General features: G+C 51.5%; 1 protein-coding gene across 2 annotated transcripts in view; it reads left to right on the top strand.

Moving 5' to 3' along the window:
* The window catches only part of Col4a1 (collagen type IV alpha 1 chain), a 123,928-nt gene that overhangs the window by 93,024 nt on the left and 14,419 nt on the right, over positions 1-16,485 (top strand). For both annotated transcript variants that reach the window (XR_008221367.1, XM_052751638.1), the window contains exons 26-43: positions 366-534; positions 2,920-3,012; positions 3,097-3,201; positions 3,933-4,030; positions 4,861-5,011; positions 5,207-5,320; positions 5,927-6,094; positions 6,223-6,312; positions 7,161-7,313; positions 7,464-7,562; positions 7,661-7,750; positions 8,402-8,541; positions 9,321-9,447; positions 9,538-9,618; positions 10,081-10,179; positions 12,575-12,625; positions 13,813-13,998; positions 14,739-14,872. Coding sequence is in view for 1 of the 2 variants with exons in the window: in XM_052751638.1 (XP_052607598.1) it covers positions 366-534; positions 2,920-3,012; positions 3,097-3,201; positions 3,933-4,030; positions 4,861-5,011; positions 5,207-5,320; positions 5,927-6,094; positions 6,223-6,312; positions 7,161-7,313; positions 7,464-7,562; positions 7,661-7,750; positions 8,402-8,541; positions 9,321-9,447; positions 9,538-9,618; positions 10,081-10,179; positions 12,575-12,625; positions 13,813-13,998; positions 14,739-14,872 (2,148 nt within the window). In the remaining variant the exon portion in view is untranslated. The remainder of the gene's footprint in view (positions 1-365; positions 535-2,919; positions 3,013-3,096; positions 3,202-3,932; positions 4,031-4,860; positions 5,012-5,206; positions 5,321-5,926; positions 6,095-6,222; positions 6,313-7,160; positions 7,314-7,463; positions 7,563-7,660; positions 7,751-8,401; positions 8,542-9,320; positions 9,448-9,537; positions 9,619-10,080; positions 10,180-12,574; positions 12,626-13,812; positions 13,999-14,738; positions 14,873-16,485) is intronic.

Below are 16,485 nucleotides of genomic sequence, written 5' to 3'. Positions count from 1 at the left end.
CATCCGTCAATGAATGTAGGGGTTAGTAGTGGAGACTTGTATAATAGGTTACAGATGGCAGAGTCTCTTTGATGTTTTAGGGACTAAAGAGATGAGTTTTTCTATCTTATATTCTCTGTGGGAAATAATTCTAAAGCGTACCTATCGTTTGAAGTCTGGGATTCTAGACCTCTAGCTGTGAAGACTGCTTAGGGAGAAGAATATTGGTGTCCCTTCTTAACTCCATGTTGACCTGGTGGGGCATGACGTCGTGAACAGTGGCAGCTGACTGGACTCCTGTCACTGTTTTGCTGTGGATGACACAGGAATAGATACAGAGATCAATGTTGTCTCTTGACCATCCTTCCTGTCTTTTGTCTCCTCAGGGTTTGGTAGGATTGAAAGGAGAGCGAGGTCCCCCCGGAGGAGTTGGCTTCCCCGGGAGTCGTGGTGACATCGGCCCGCCTGGACCTCCAGGAATCGGTTCCATTGGTCCTATTGGTGAAAAAGGACAACCAGGCTTTCCTGGAGGCCCTGGGTCCCCAGGTCTTCCAGGTAAGACTTCAGGACCTGAACGGGGGCAGCTTCAAGGTCACAGAAACTGGGGTCAGGGATGCAGGATGCACTGTTTCATGTCTTCCCAGAAGAGGGATGTGGCTAGATGAGTCCTTCGGTGTTCTGTACTCTGTCTCTCCTTGTGTCAGATGGGCCAGCTCATGCACAGGGACCGCAGATCAGCTAAGGTCGGCCTCTTGGGTAGAAGTAGGTGAAGCATGAAGACATTTTCTTCTCCTTTTGGCTTCTGTTTTCTTTTGGGGGGGGTGGGTTTGAAACAGGATTTCTCTGTGTAGTTTTGGTGCCTGTCCTGGATCTTGCTCTGTAGACCAGGCTGGCCTTGAACTCACAGAGATCCGCCGGGCTCTGCCTCCCTAGTGCTGGGACTAAAGGTGTGCACCACCGCCGCCCAACAGCTAAGCAGTATAATCTTCACTTTTCATTGATGTTCAGGCATCTAAGTTGCAGTGTCCAGATTGCCATTTAATTCCCATTGGCTTAGGTCACTTGCTGACTGTCTTTTGAGTGGTTTGCGTGCCAAGCCCTGAGCAGAGGGTTGATTGTGAAAGAGACCCACCCTGCCCGCCTGTTCTCTCCAACAGGGCCTGTAACTTCCTATGTCATCAGCACCCAGATGACTGAGGGTAGCTGGATTTGGGGGGAGGTACACCCCTCTGCCTTCTGTAAGTGGGCACTCAATAATTTATTTGCTTAATGTGATTCCACACTGACCTGAATGAACCTCTCGTTCCTGAGACGATCCAATCTTGGATGACGAGGGTAGGGGCCAGAAGTGGCTTGTCCCAGAGAAGGAAGTAAAGTGTGTGTCCCGGGAAGGATTTAGAAAGTTATAAAGGTTAGTGAAGGACTTAGGGTGATTAAAAACAGGGCTAAGGAGCCCGTGAACAGAATTCCCGCCAGGAACGCCACAGGCGCCGTTTACATGGTGGCTCTGTACTCACAGCTCTGGTGATGGTTTCCCTAGCCGTGACTATAGCCCAGACTTTGTCTGTTCCTGTCCTCACTGGGGACATTCTTTCCTCCCAGGATACAGGCGGTATTAGCCCTTGTTCAACGGTGAAGTCCAAGGGTGGCGCCTTTTGTTGCCTCCATGGCTGTGATCACAGTGAGCAGGACCCCATTACTCACTGTACTTCGTTAATGGAGGACCTGGATTGTCCTTTGCCACTCCCCCAGAAGCAGGGAAATACTGGGCTGGCTTTGGAAGACCCCAGAGAGCCAGAGAGGGGGACCCTTGGTCACCTTCCCTCGTGGTTCTGAGTTCACCATCAATAAGTTGAGAGTTCTGGCTGCCCCCACAACTTTCAGAAGCCACGGAAGGAGTTAAATCAGACGTGAGAAAAATCAGCAGCGTAGTTCCTCGGAGATCCAGGCACCCCAGGGAAGAAGAATCTAGAAGGAGGTGTTGCTGGTTTTGTTGACCAGCTGTTCACATTCTGGAGAGTTCCTTGCCCTCCAGACCCCGTCAGCCTCCGGATCAGAAAGTTGACCTTTGATCTGCAGAGCTGTGTTTATGTGGTGATCATAAACGGCTGGATCCCAGGGGTTCAGGATGGCAGATGTGCTGGGGTCAGCCGGTTCTCACAGTCTGTAGTTAGAGGCCAGCCGGCCATTCCTGGAGGGTCCCCTTCTCTGGAATTCGAATGTCGTGCTGAGGAGTCCCTGTGCACACTTTGAACAGCTGTGTTCTGACCTCCCCTGGCTCTCTAACTGGGAAGGGGTGGGGCCTGGAAGTGGAAATCTTTGTGTTACCCCAGGGCACTAGGAATTGTGACACTGTTTCATAGGCAAAGACTCAATCACTTGCTCGTCCATCATGTCAGTGAGCAGGTGCACATCCTGGCTAGATGGGAGGCAGCTGAGAGTGATTCTGTCTGATGGGATGAAAACAGTGTTTGGGTTTTTTTTGTTTAGTCACTTTGGTTTTTATTTATTTATTTATTTTTAGTTTTTGAGACACACTAACCAAGAAATGACCCAGGGCCACCTTACTTTTTGTTATGGGAGATTTTCCAACTCTCTGTGGCTTGAATGTGAAACTCTTAAGGAATCCCGAGTCAAATAAACATTTTGGTCATTCTGGGGACACACATCTTAAGTAGTCCTGGGAGAGATTCTAGACATGCAAGTGTAGAAATGAGAAACGCAAGGGCTTTTCTGTGCAGGGCTTCAGGGTGCCTTTGAGGATGGGGAGTGATGGCCACAGCCTGTGTGTCCCTGTGTCCCGAGAGCAGGGGCTGTGCTGGAGAGTGGGGGCTCCTTTGCTGTGTACTGGGAGGATGCTGGGAATGACAGCGGCCACGCTGTCTTCAGAGAGGCTGAGATGTGACAGTTCACACACATGATTCTGTTTTATTCCCTCAGGTCCAAAGGGTGAAGCAGGAAAGGTCGTCCCACTTCCTGGCCCCCCTGGAGCTGCAGGCCTCCCGGGACCCCCTGGGTTCCAAGGGCCGCAAGGTACTGCTGAAGTCCAGCTTGCCTGGTTACCACAGGGCTCCCTTATGCATTTCTCAAACTGATCACTCGCCTTTCTCACCACAGGTGACCGAGGCTTCCCGGGAATCCCAGGACGTCCAGGCATCCCGGGAGAGAAGGGTGCTGTGGGTCAGCCAGGGATTGGATTTCCCGGGCCTCCTGGCCCCAAAGGTAAACCTCCGATGGGCCTGGTGTGGGGCCGTGACTCTGGCCGGAAGACCAGATGGGGACGGGTGCCCTGTCACTCAATGACTGGTCTGTGGTGAGGGGCTTGGTATCGGCTTCATGTGAATCTGCGAGAAAGAGGAGGCTGTGGCAGGGTCCCTCCATGCCTTCCGGTCACTCAGATGACCGTGATCTTACCGCCTCAGGCAGCTGGCTGATGGTGATGGCATCATCTTGCATGGAGGGTTTGCTCCAGACACAGATGGCACATGAGGACCGTGTGCCTGGCGTCGCCACACCCTGTTGCTGTCTACATGATGTATTAGTTACTTTTCTCACTACTGTGTGTGATAAAATCCCTGACAGGAGCGACTGAAGGGAGGGAGGGTCGACTTCGGCTCACGGTTGAAGGCGTATCATGGTGGGGAAGGGCCTGGCGCCGAACCAGAGGCAGCAGCTCACATTGTGTTGGTAGTCGGGGAGCAGAGAGAGAGGGGTGCCAAGGCCCGGCTCACATTCTCCTCTTCACTCAGTCAGGGACCCCAGCTCACGGGACAGCCCCGCCTCCACGGTGGGTCTTTCCACCTCACCTAGCCCAGCCCAGGCATAAACATGCCGAGAGGTTTGTCTCCACCTCGGGCGATTCCAGACTCAGGCAGCTTGACCGTCACTGACCAAGGGAAGAGCGTTGGGGGAGCCCTTACATCCGTAACGGTTTCCACCACTCTTCCAAACAGGTGTGGACGGCTTGCCCGGAGACGTGGGAGCGCCTGGAAGTCCGGGCCGCCCTGGATTTAATGGCTTACCCGGCAACCCAGGACCACAAGGCCAAAAGGTGGGTATTGACTTTCCCAGGCTGCCTGGTCCTCATTCTTGCTAACTGGGCATATAATGCGTGGATTATTAAACTTGGGGGATGGTTTTTGTTTGTTTGTTTGTTTGTTTTTAAATAACATAGTCTACAAGAAGCAGAAGGGAAAACATTTGTTTGAGCTTTGTGAATGTTTCTTGCCTGTGTGCTGGGTCCCAGTGTGAAGTGTGTTTCTAACTGGGAGTGACAGATGACAGCCCTTTGAGAGCCTCTGTCAGAAAAGAAATGTCACCTGGGAGGGTGACACACAGGACATCCCACTCAAGGCTGCGGGAGCTGTGTGGGCCACCCTGGTGGGCCTTTAGCAATGGTCTCCCAGGCTTGACACCCACAGCGCTCCCTTCAGTTGTGAGAAGTGGAAGTACATCCCCTCTTTGCCCCGTGTGCCCTGGGCAGACGTGCTGCTGGCCCAACCCTGTGCTGTGTAGTTTAGCAGATTCTTCACCCTCCGGTGTCCTGCACTTCTTAGACTGGCTGGGAGTCCTTGGGTGGCTACTGGTCACACATACACCTTTCCTGTGTCATTAGAGGAAACAGGGAAACTGTTGGAAGGCATGAGCATGAAGTGGGAGAGAGGGCTCACGGCTCTAGCTAAACATTGCCCATGATGGAGTCAGTCAGATCCTGTCCTCTCTCTCTTGGGAGAGAGCAAGTGTTAACAAGTGACTGTGTTCCAGTCATCCAGAGCCTGCTTCCTGCAGACTCTCAGGTCTAGGCAGCTGAGCCGGGGAGGTCTGGAAAGAAATGCTAATGCTGATGATTGATTGGCTTCTGTTGTCTTGGGGGATTTCCAGGGAGAACCTGGCATTGGGCTACCAGGACTCAAAGGCCAGCCCGGCCTTCCAGGCATTCCTGGTACACCCGGAGAGAAGGGCAGCATCGGGGGACCGGGCGTTCCTGGAGAGCATGGATTGGTTGGTCCCCCGGGACTCCAGGGGATCAGAGGTAATGCTCCAGACTGTGTCAGGGTATCCGTTCGCTTTGTGTCCCCAGAGCACCTGTTGTGGGCTCAGTCCACACTGATTGGGTGGGTGGGAGACTCTGGGAGAACAGTTTTGTGTCTGTGTCGGTTGTACAGATGGGTGGCGTATGGGATGGAATGCATTCTAGCCTCCAACTTACTCTTATCCTTCCTGACAGGTGACCCGGGACCTCCTGGAGTTCAAGGCCCTGCAGGTCCACCAGGGGTTCCAGGAATAGGACCACCCGGAGCCATGGGCCCTCCCGGAGGGCAGGGACCACCAGGGTCATCAGGTGATGTGACTGTCCCTTTCTCAGCCTGTGAACTGTGGGGTGACAGGGGAGGTTAGCACAGTGGCCAGAATAAAGGGGGGAGGGTGCACTCTAGTTTGTAAAAATGGGCTTGGCTGTTTGCTTAACTCAAGCACCCCAGATTCCTGTTGTTTCTTCCCACTGAGTCTGGTTGATGTGCCAAAGAAATCTCTGTTACATGGTCAGCTGCATTGAAGATCTTATTTAACGTGATGTCTTCTTGTTATCTTTGTTAGGAGCGCTACTAAGTTGCTGATAACTTAAACTAACTGATTCTTTGTCTAGTTGCTTTTGGCCTTGTATCAATAACCCTAGGATGATGCTAGTACTGGGGACACTAGTGAAAACTCGCCTGTGTCGGCTGGGGCTAGTGGGCAGGCTTTACAGAGGTTATGATGATCCACGGTAGCTGAAAGGGAGGGGTTTTCTCATCTGAGACGGCTTACCCACTGTCTTGATGAGCCTGAACACTAGGCATCATTCAAGCCCCCAGTGCTGGCATGCTCGCATGCTGTGCTCAGGAAGTACTCTACATGATAATGCCCATTCTAGAATAGTCAATAAGTTGCTCAATTTGTCCCACCTCAGGTCCACCTGGAATCAAAGGAGAGAAGGGTTTCCCTGGATTCCCAGGACTGGACATGCCCGGCCCCAAAGGAGACAAAGGCTCTCAAGGACTTCCTGGCCTCACAGGACAGTCAGGCCTCCCTGGCCTTCCCGGACAGCAGGGGACTCCTGGAGTTCCAGGGTTCCCAGGTAAGTGACAGCTGAACTTGGCCTGGATTGCTCAGGAGGGAACATGGCTTACTTCCTCCTTTCCTGACTCCTGGGCATTTACCATTTGTGATGAAGGGACGTGTTCTTAACTTTCCTTTTGACCATAGGTTTGAAAGGCGAAATGGGCGTCATGGGAACCCCAGGGCAACCAGGCTCACCAGGACCAGCAGGCACCCCAGGGTTACCTGGAGAAAAAGGTAGGAGGGCTGACACCTTGCAAACCGTGTGTCATACTGTCTTCTGTCTTTACATTCTGAGAATCCTGGAAAGTTCCTGTGCTATCATAGATCACACTTAGTTTTAAGAAGTAGATGAAAGAAATGTAGGTTGCTCAGGGGCTGGAAGACACCTCTCTCAGAGGAATTAACTCCATGCAGATCAAGGGGCTGGAAGATGCCTCTCTCAGAGGAATTAACTCCATGCAGATCAAGGGGCTGGAAGATGCCTCTCTCAGAGGAATTAACTCCATGCAGAGTGTGGGCGCACAGTGCTCTGCCTGCCTCGCTGGTGTGAAGAAGATGGGAATGGCCGAGTTTCTCTCTTCAAGGAACTGTGGACTCTTCGGTCGTATGAGGGTTCAAGTCTTGAGTGCCTCAGAGCCCCATTACTAGAGCCCACTTCGTGGACAAGCCCAGCCTTCTATTTCTTGTTCTCTGAAACTGTTCCAAAAAATCCCGTTCTTTTAAAAAGAAGAAGCTGACATAAACATGAGACGTAAATAGGGAAGTTGATGTCAGGATGTGGAAGTTTTCTATCCTATAATTTGTTTATAATTGGGGGGCCCTGGGGAGTGACAGAAGATGAAGAAATGAGAAAGACACTTGGGAAAGGGGTTCATCTAAATGGCATGTGTTGGAATCATTAGCGGACAACGAACTTCAGAAGGTGGCTTTGCCGTCTCTACCTGGGGTCACAGTCCCCCTGTGACTGAGTCACCATGATCTGGTTCTTCCCCAACTTTGCAGGCTCTGGCTGGAAAGAGTGCCTTCCAGACAGGGCTGCTGGGCCTGAATCTCACCGGGCACTTGCTCTCTTCCCCCTACAGGGGACCATGGCCTTCCGGGCTCCTCAGGACCCAGGGGAGACCCTGGCTTTAAAGGCGACAAGGGGGACATTGGGCTCCCTGGCATGCCAGGGTCTATGGAGCACGTGGACATGGGCAGCATGAAGGGACAGAAAGGAGACCAAGGAGAGAAAGGTGAGTGGGGAAGAGAGCCCTCAGTGACAGAGGTGACAGATGGGTCTCGCTGGGAAACCTGTTTCTGCACGCACACCAGGCCACCCTGCTCTTGTGCAGCCATTGCCTCCTAGGCAGATGTGGGAGCTCATGTTTTTCTGTGACATACAGGACAAATTGGACCCGCTGGTGATAAAGGTTCCCGAGGAGACCCTGGAACGCCAGGAGTGCCTGGGAAGGATGGGCAGGCAGGGCAACCTGGACAGCCAGGTAGGTGTGGACAGTATGGCCAGGGTCATTGTCAAGAAACCCAGTTCTCTGTGCATTTCATAGATGATGAACGCTGGGGTTTTTCTCTGTTATTCTAGGACCTAAAGGTGACCCAGGTCTTAGTGGAACACCAGGAGCCCCTGGACTCCCTGGACCCAAAGGATCAGTTGGAGGAATGGGCATGCCAGGTAACGTGGATGTGGACATACACGGTGTGCACATGGGGCCGGTGGGATGTCTGCAGAGTGGCACTGCTCACCAGGAAGATGGAGGGGCTGGTAGCCATGTCTCTAGCATACAGTCTCCTGTCTGGGATGGACAGCTTTTGGCTGACACTGTGATCATTGCTAAAAATGAATAAGTAATTCATACTGGACAGTGAAGTACGAGCTGCCCATGGACAAGTAGTTGGGGAGGTGGTTCTCAGCACAGCCTGGGAAGTGACAGCCAAGACTGGAAACCTGCCTGTCTGCTCCCAAGTCTTTATGAGGTGTTCCAGTTACTTGCTTTAACATCCTAGGCTGTTGGTGATACCTGTGTCTATATGTCATAAACGCACACATGGTGTGTAAAACTCTCCCCGCTGTCTCGGGCTCCCCTGAGCTGATGGTCTCATAAAGGTTCTTCTTGTGTTGTTGGTAGAGTTGTGTTTTGTTTCCCTCTTTATACAATGATGGTCTTTAAGGGGCGGAGGGAACATTTCCCAGGGTGGCTCTGTTGCGGCTTGCCTGAGGAACCCCAGCTGTGTTGTGGGCTGACTGATAAGCACTGTGATTTGTGTTCTGTTACTGCTCGGTGTTAGCGCTATCAAATTCAAATTCCATTATTTGTGTCTCCAGGTTCACCTGGACAGAAAGGTGTGCCAGGCGTCCCCGGCCAACAGGGCGTCCCCGGCTTACCTGGAGAGAAGGGGGCAAAGGGAGAGAAAGGACAGTCGGGTATACCTGGCATCGGGATCCCCGGGCGGCCTGGTGACAAGGTAAATCTCCCCTTGTGCAAACATCTCCCCTCTCTGTGGAAATGTCCCTGACGTGTTTTTATAAACCATCTCAGCACATTCATGAACTGTGTCATGTAACACCCCTTCCAACTAACTCAAAGTCATCTCCTCCTGCTTCTACTCACTGCCTGTTCTCCCCAGAGAAAGATCTAGAAGCTCTTTGAGAGGTGAGGATGGCTTCCAGGGAAGAAGGGTGTGTAGCCGGAAGTTTTCTCTGATCCTGCCTGGCCCGGCAGTCCCATAGCCACTTATAAAATAATCACTCAGAGACTTAATATTATTGACAAACTGTATGGTCTATGGCAGGCCTCTTGCTAGCTGGCTCTTATATCTTAAATTAACCCATTTCTATTAATCTGTGTTTTGCCATGTGTTCCAGTCTGCTGGCATTTTGTTCCTTGGGTGACAGACTGGTGTCTCCTCTGTCTCTGCCTTCCTTTCTCCTGTCTCTCTCCTTGAATTTCCCGCCTGCCTCTAAGCTGCCTTGCCATAGGCCAAAACAGCTTTATTTATTAGCCAATGGGAGCAACACATATTCACAGTATCCAGAAAGACATCCCCCAGCAGGGGTGGCCTGAGGAACTTGGCAAATGGAAAGGAGACACTGTCAGCTCCACCTTTCTTAGACACGGGCTTCGTTTCTCTTTGGGAAAGCCTAGCAAATGGAATTCTGCAGTGTGATAGTCGTTGCATCAAAATCCATTACCTGCTTGAGTCTTTCCAGACTGTAAGCTCATGCATCTGTTTCTTCATCGCAGGGAGACCAGGGGCTCGCTGGCTTCCCAGGCAGCCCTGGAGAAAAGGGAGAGAAAGGCAGTGCCGGAACCCCAGGGATGCCAGGGTCCCCAGGCCCAAGGGGGTCTCCAGGGAGCATCGGCCATCCAGGTAGTGGGGCTGGGTGACCTCTGGGCACTCGGTCACAAGCAAGGACAGTGCAGGGGCCCACAACTTCCGCACTTTCATTTTTCTCTCTAGGAAGCCCAGGCCTGCCTGGAGACAAGGGAGACAAAGGCCTCCCAGGACTGGATGGCATTCCCGGTGTCAAAGGAGAAGCAGGTGGGGACCCTTTGCTGGCACTTGGGTGGGCAGAGGACGAGCACCCATGCTTGATGGGGGCTAGAGGGTGTAGTCTGAGCCTCGTGGGATCATCCTTCACTGTGAACCAGGCCCTAGGATGCTGTTTGGGGTCTGGGGTCAGCTGGTCCTCTTCCTCCACTTTCAAGGACTGAGTCTGTAGGGGGTTCATGGTTTTGGGCAGGTCAGGAACTAGGGCTAGCATCTCCAAGCTGCTTCTGTAGTGACGTGGGCATTTCAGACATTTCCCTCCTCTCTCTCTGTGAGCACTGGGTGTGGTCTATGCTGGTCCTAGCAGTGGAGAGGGTCCCGTGGGAGGGTGTCAGAACTGCCTTCAGGGATGCACGTGCAGGGAACAGCTCCTTACGATGCCTGAAAGGGGTCGCTTCGTAGGAGCTATGGTGCTAAGGGGGCCCATGAGTGATTGTGTCTTCTCTCCCCAAGGTCTTCCTGGGACTCCCGGCCCCACTGGCCCAGCTGGCCAGAAGGGAGAGCCTGGCAGTGATGGAATCCCAGGGTCAGCAGGAGAGAAGGGAGAACCAGGTAGGTCCTGCTCTTGCTTCCCACTCAGAACCTGCACGTCTTCTTGAGTGAACTCAGAGACACCCGTGCTGTGTTCCCTGTAGCTCCTAAAACAGATGTGGACATGAGGGATGAGCCTGGATTGGGCTGGGGATCCTCTTCTTCTCTTAGGGGAGGGTCCAGGAGACACAGATGCACACTTGGTGGGGAGAAATGCCACCTTTGCTACTTAGCTGATGTTCGCCACAACAAGACAAACAAAACGGAAAAGAAAATTCCTCTGTGCAGCATTTTCCCCAGTTTGGGAAAGGGTCCTAGTCTCCCAGGGTCTGGGGGTAACAGGGACAGTTTGAAGCAGGGGACCCTGAGTCAAGCCAGACGGGAGCGGAGCAGCCGGGCCTCCTCGCTGTTACTGCTGCCCATTCTCCAGTTCTTTTTCTCATTCTCTGTAAAGATGGGTTTTAAGACACCTTTTCTACTTCCTCCTCCATCTGAAGCTCTCCTCTACCCAGAGCCAGTGTGTTGTTAATTTGTTTTTGCTCTTTTGAGGTGGGGGGCATCACCCAGCTCCCGAGTAAATAACACATGGAGGCTTATTCTTAATTATGAATGCCCGACCTTAGCTTGACGTGTTTCTCGCCAGCTTTTCTTAACTTTAAATGAACCTGTCTGTCTTTTGTTTCTGGGCGCTCACCTTTCTCTATTCCTGTATGCCTCTCTGTGTTTCTTCCTCCAGGGCTGGCTGTGTAGCTGGGTGGCCGGTCCCTGGGTCCTCCTCCTTCTCTCTCTCCTTCTTTCTGCCCAGATTTCTCCTTCTATTTATCCTCTCTGCCTGCCAACCCCACCTATTCCTCTCTCCTGCTTCGCTGTTGGCCGTTCAGCCCTTTATTAGACCATCAGGTATTTCAGGCAGGCACAGTAACCCAGCTTCACAGAGTTAAACGAATGCAGCATACACAAAGGTAACACGCCTTAGAATAATATTCTACCACATTAGTGTGCAGCAGGCTCTCCTTCCCACGGCCCAGCCCTGCAATTTTCCCACCTCCTGTGAGAGCAGTGAAGTGTCGGAGGATCGTCTGAGGAGAGCCCGTCTGTGTGTCTCCACGGTGGTCATGCTGCCCGGGACTGATTCGGGGGGTTTTATTCTGGCCAAGTAGAACTGGAGAGTCAGCGTTGGCTCATGCTGCAGTCCCGTCCTCACCCGTGGCTTTACGCAGCAGTGACTGGCAGCAGCATGTGCTGGTGCTTCAGCTCCTGAGGGTGTTGGGACCCTCAGCTCCTCAGGAACACAGCTGTCAGGCCTAGAGTGCCCGGGACCCTGGGTTCTTAAAGCAGGACAGGTTCCTGGAATTTTAGCAGCTGAAGCCTTTTCCAACCATTACTTTCTCTGCGGCTTCTGCTCTCTGTCTTTCCTGCCCTGGCTGTTCTCCGAAGCTCTTCAGCCCCTCTCTGGTCTCTGCTGCCACAGACTCCTCTTGTGTTCTTAGCTCCGTCCATTCTATTGATGATAAAGATCCAGCGTGTGTAAGAACCCCGGCCTGCCCTAGTGAGACCTGCCGCAGATGAACAAGACTAGGCAGGAAAAGACCAAGAGGAAGCCTCTTGGTGAACACCAGGGGGCAGCAGACTAGAGAAAGGAGCCAAGTGCCTGCTTATAAGGGGACCGAGGGGGTGTGTCAAGGGTGTTTGCACCAGTCACAGGCCTTTTCTTCTCCTGGGCCACCAATGTGAGGTACTTCTTCTGGGACCTGGGTGAAGATGGCTCCAGGGCCATTTAGGATTCCTGGGTTTTGACTTGCTATGTTCTGAGATGTGTTTGGGTCATCTGGAGCCACTGGAGCGTCCTCAGACAGTAATGGATCCAGACAGCCAGGTCACAATGAGGGTGGTTCACTGGTACCAGAAATAGGTCTGCTTGGCTGATCCATTCCCGGCCCAAGGCTGTCCAGGCCTTCTAAGGGTAGGGTCTGCACGATGGCTGCCTGCTTCCATCGAGTCCGCACAGAAAGCATAGAAAGCATGGTGTTTATGATAAAGACTTAAAGCTAGACAGAACTCTCAGTTCTAGCAGTGATCAACAGGATGCCTCGCTGTGTTTACCTTCTGCCCTAGTGCCCCACCCAGGGAGAGGTGAGGCCCCCATCCGCCTCTGAAGGGAATGAGCGATCGTGAGCACAGGTCATTTCTGCTCAGCACCTCAGTGATCCATGCAGAGAGGTCCTTAGGGAGTACACATGCTGAGTCCCCAGTCCCAGTGCAGGTGTCATGGCAACTGCTGGGATGTAACTATGCATCCTCGGAACTACTTCCCATGTGCTCTGCAAGGGACATGTGGCACCAGCAGAGGGGGACATTGTCTTCTGCTGCCTCTGCAGCTGAGTAAAAGGCATGTCGTTCTGTCTTCGTCCTGTAGGTCTTCCAGGAAGAGGCTTCCCAGGCTTCCCAGGGAGCAAAGGAGACAAAGGTAAGACTCGGTTTCACACACACCTTTCTGTCTGCCGGGGCCACCACAGTGGGGGAACAGGGGCCACAGTCCGTGGGATTCGGCATGCCCCTCTTAGCAAGGCAGTGACTGTGTCCAGTGGCTAATGGATGTCCTATGGTTACACCATCTAATTCACGGTTGACATGGTATGTGGTACATCCCAAATACCATTTGATATTAGTATTGATTGCTTAAGTTTTGAGTAAAGTGTATAAACATGGGTTCTTGGTTTTTTTTTAAATTAATTAGTTAATTAATTAAAAGTGTATGCCTGAGTATAAGTATATGTGTGTATATACTGTAAGCTGCCATGGGGGGTGCTGGGAACTAACCTGGGTCCTCTGTAAGGGCAGTAAGTGCCCTCAACTGCTGAGGCATCTATCCAGCCCTGACTTTCTTATTTTTAAAAATAGCTTTTTTGTGTGTGTGTGGGGGGGAGGGAATAATGTTACCATACAATAGACAGCATATATATAAAGTCTGTCATTCTTTTAAGTTTTGACTCATTTATGCACCCATGGGAACAATGCATTCTGGGTAGTGTCACATCTGTTACCCTATAGCTGCTCTGTTGCTTCTGATCTTCCCATCCTGCACCCCGACCTCCAAGACAACCCTCCCCTAAGCAAATACCCATCTCCGTTTGGGAGCCATGAATGACTTGATATCATGCAAGCACAATTGGTCAGTCTGCACTTTTTGTGGCCTGACTTCTTCCCTCAGCACATCTGGGGTGCAGTTTTTGTGTTACTTAAATCAGTCCTCTCTCTCTCTCTCTCTCTCTCTCTCTCTCTCTCTCTCTCTCTCTCTCTCTCTCTCGATTGCCGAGCAGCAGTGTTCCACGGAGTTAGCTTTGTCCGTGTCTTGGAAAGAGCAAGCCCTTGGTTTTGTTAGTGCGTTGCTTAAAGACTCCAAAACACATAAGATACCTTTGTCGCAGGACACTTCTTTTAAAATAAAGAACAGCTGGGTTCTTTTTCTCAGCCAGGCCATGGAAGGAAGCTAGCACACTCCTTTCCTCCTGGAGCCCTGAGGAAGCCTGCACTGAAGGAGCTTCCTGGCGGGTGGGAGGGGTTTCATCCCTGGCCGTCAGTGTGTGTAGCATCTCTTCGGTCTGTGTTCCTCTGGTCACCGTTGTCTCACCCCCCCTCCCCGCCCCCATGCAGGTTCCAAGGGTGAAGTGGGCTTCCCTGGCTTAGCTGGGATTCCAGGAATTCCTGGAGCCAAGGGCGAGCAAGGATTCATGGGTCCTCCGGGCCCTCAAGGACAACCGGGCTTACCTGGCACTCCCGGTCACCCTGTGGAGGGGCCTAAAGGAGACCGAGGACCTCAGGGTCAACCCGGCCTGCCAGGTAAGGGCTTTTTACCAGACACATGCTCAAATCAAGCTCAACACCGGTCTTTGTGTTGTCCTTTCTGTTAAGTTTAATTCGAGGGCTGCAGGAAAGGAAATGACCAAGAAAGATACCACACAGATGACATTTGGGGTCCTGCTTTAATCAGGGCAGTGCTCTAATGCTTTCCAGCCTGAGCTTGCCCACCACGGTGGTGTTGTAGGGGCCCCCCAGACACTGTGGCTTCAGGGACTTTGGAAGCCAACGCCGTGACGTTTTTGTGAACACTCTATAGTGATGTCGTACATCCCCACACTTCTTCACCATGTGACTTTATTATTTCCTTTTTTTAGTGGCACTGGGCATGGAACCTAGGCGTTGTGTATGCTAGGCAAATGCTCTACTGCTGAGCTACACCCAGACCTTTTATCATCATCATCATCGTTTTACTAAGTTGTCCGCACTGGTCTTGAACTTACTCACTCTGTAGCCTGATACAATGGAACTTGGTTTCCTACCTGCTTCAGTCTCTGGAATGGCTGGGCTGACAGACCTGGGCCACCACTGCCAACGGACAGGCCATGTGGACGTTGGGTCTGGGGTTTATAGGAGCATTCTTCCTTGATTTATTTGAGGCCTGTGTTGGGGCTGAGGTTGTAGACCGTTGATAGCAGTACCGACTGCACCATAGCACAGTGACACGGTCCGCAGGAGTCCCCACCCACCTTAACTCTGTGTCTTTTTGTCCTTCACATTAGGGCATCCGGGACCTATGGGGCCTCCAGGGTTCCCTGGAATCAACGGGCCGAAAGGTGAAAAGGGAAATCCAGGTTGGCCAGGAGCTCCTGGGATTATTGGCCCTAAGGGAGACCCAGGATTTCAAGGCATGCCGGTGAGTGGTGGAGTGCAGAAATGTTTTTCAAAAGGAGGCTTTTCTGGTCAAGAGTCTCATATGTGTGTACACGTGTGTGACACTCCCCAGACTCTAAGGCAGTGCCTTCCTTTGGTACCAGCATAGGAAACCATTACAACATGTTTTTTTACAATCTACTTTATAGGAACCATTAAAAAGGAAAACGCTACACTGCTGTAAAGTAGAGTTCAGTGCCCAACTTTACAACCTCTTTACAAATTCATTGGCTTGGTAAAGACTAGTTCTGTGCAGCCTTGCAATTGTCTTCTGGAGTTGGCAGTGGGACGGGTGTGTTGTACCAGTCTGCAGGGCATGTAGCTCATGAGCTACCAGTAGTGTGTGTGTGTTGGGGATGTTAATTTAGCTTTGGTTTCCTGTAATTCTAGTAGAACCCTACTCTAAGGCAAAGTAGCTGTTTCTGTTGCATTCTGGGTCTGCCCACCACCATGGCTGAGGTTCACATTGGATTCTTGGCTCAGCCACCACCATGGCTAGAGTGTAGTTTTTGTTTTTTTTTTTTTTTTTTTTTTTTTTTTTTTTTTTTTTTTTTTGTTTTTTGTTTTTTCGAGACAGGGTTTCTCTGTGTAGTTTTGCACCTTTCCTGGAACTCACTTTGTAGATCAGGCTGGCCTCAAACTCACAGAGATCCGCCTGCCTCTGCTTCCCGAGTGCTGGGATTAAAGGCATGCGCCACCAGCGCCCAGCTTGGAGTGTAGTTTTTATGCTTGCTCGTGGAGGTCAAACAGATGTGTTAGCTGAGGTTCTCCTCTGCCCGTGTCTGTCTCCGTTTCTCCTCTCTTTCTGCCCCTTTCTCTCTCTCTCTCTCTCTCTCTCTCTCTCTCTCTCTCTCTCTCTCTCTCTCCTCTTCTTTCTCTCTAATGCACTTTGAAAGAGAGTGTGAGTCCAGGGAGTTGGGATATGGCGGAGTTGTAGGTGACCCCTGCTGGGGTCACTAGCACTCGGGGTTTTATTTGAAGTCCACGCTGGTGGTTGTTCATCTGTAGCAGAGAGGACATTGGGCACCGATTCAAGGGCAGACACAGAGCAGGCGAGCTTGCTGTACAGTCAGAACAAGTGTTACTGTGATTCTTCTGGGTTTTGTTTCTGGGTAGATCTAGGGATCAAGCTCGTGGCCCTAGGGAAACATTCCATTGCTGCTTTTAACTTCTGAGTCTTCAAGCTGTGAGGGTTAGAAATGATGGTGCAAACTGGCTCCACAGAGTGACCGTAGTCACTCTTACCCACCCCCTGCCCTCCATGCCGCCTGTACATGCCCCCCCTCCGTACATGGGGGGGAGTCACAAGTGTTTTCATCTCCTTATATATTACAGTTTCTCAGTGTACAAGTAGAGGCAACTTTCCAGTTATTCACACAGTCCTGGTTTCATTCATCAGTCACACTCTCTACTGGTGCCAGTCACTCTCCATCTCTCTGTATACACATTGTATAAATAAGTGTGTCTACTCAGGTATACATGTTTTATACATGCCGATTTATGGTACTTTTCAAATTAGGATAAGCAGATCTATATCAAAAATAAATTTTTCTGCATATGGCTATGCACGCCTAGAAAAAGAGACAACTACATTGA

This window comes from Peromyscus californicus, unplaced genomic scaffold (genome assembly GCF_007827085.1).
Source record: "Peromyscus californicus insignis strain IS unplaced genomic scaffold, ASM782708v3 Scaffold_23__1_contigs__length_62951481, whole genome shotgun sequence".
Lineage (NCBI taxonomy): Eukaryota > Metazoa > Chordata > Mammalia > Rodentia > Cricetidae > Peromyscus > Peromyscus californicus.
The sequence above is the reverse complement of the archived record's forward strand: the minus strand, read 5'-3'. Positions and strand labels throughout refer to the sequence as shown.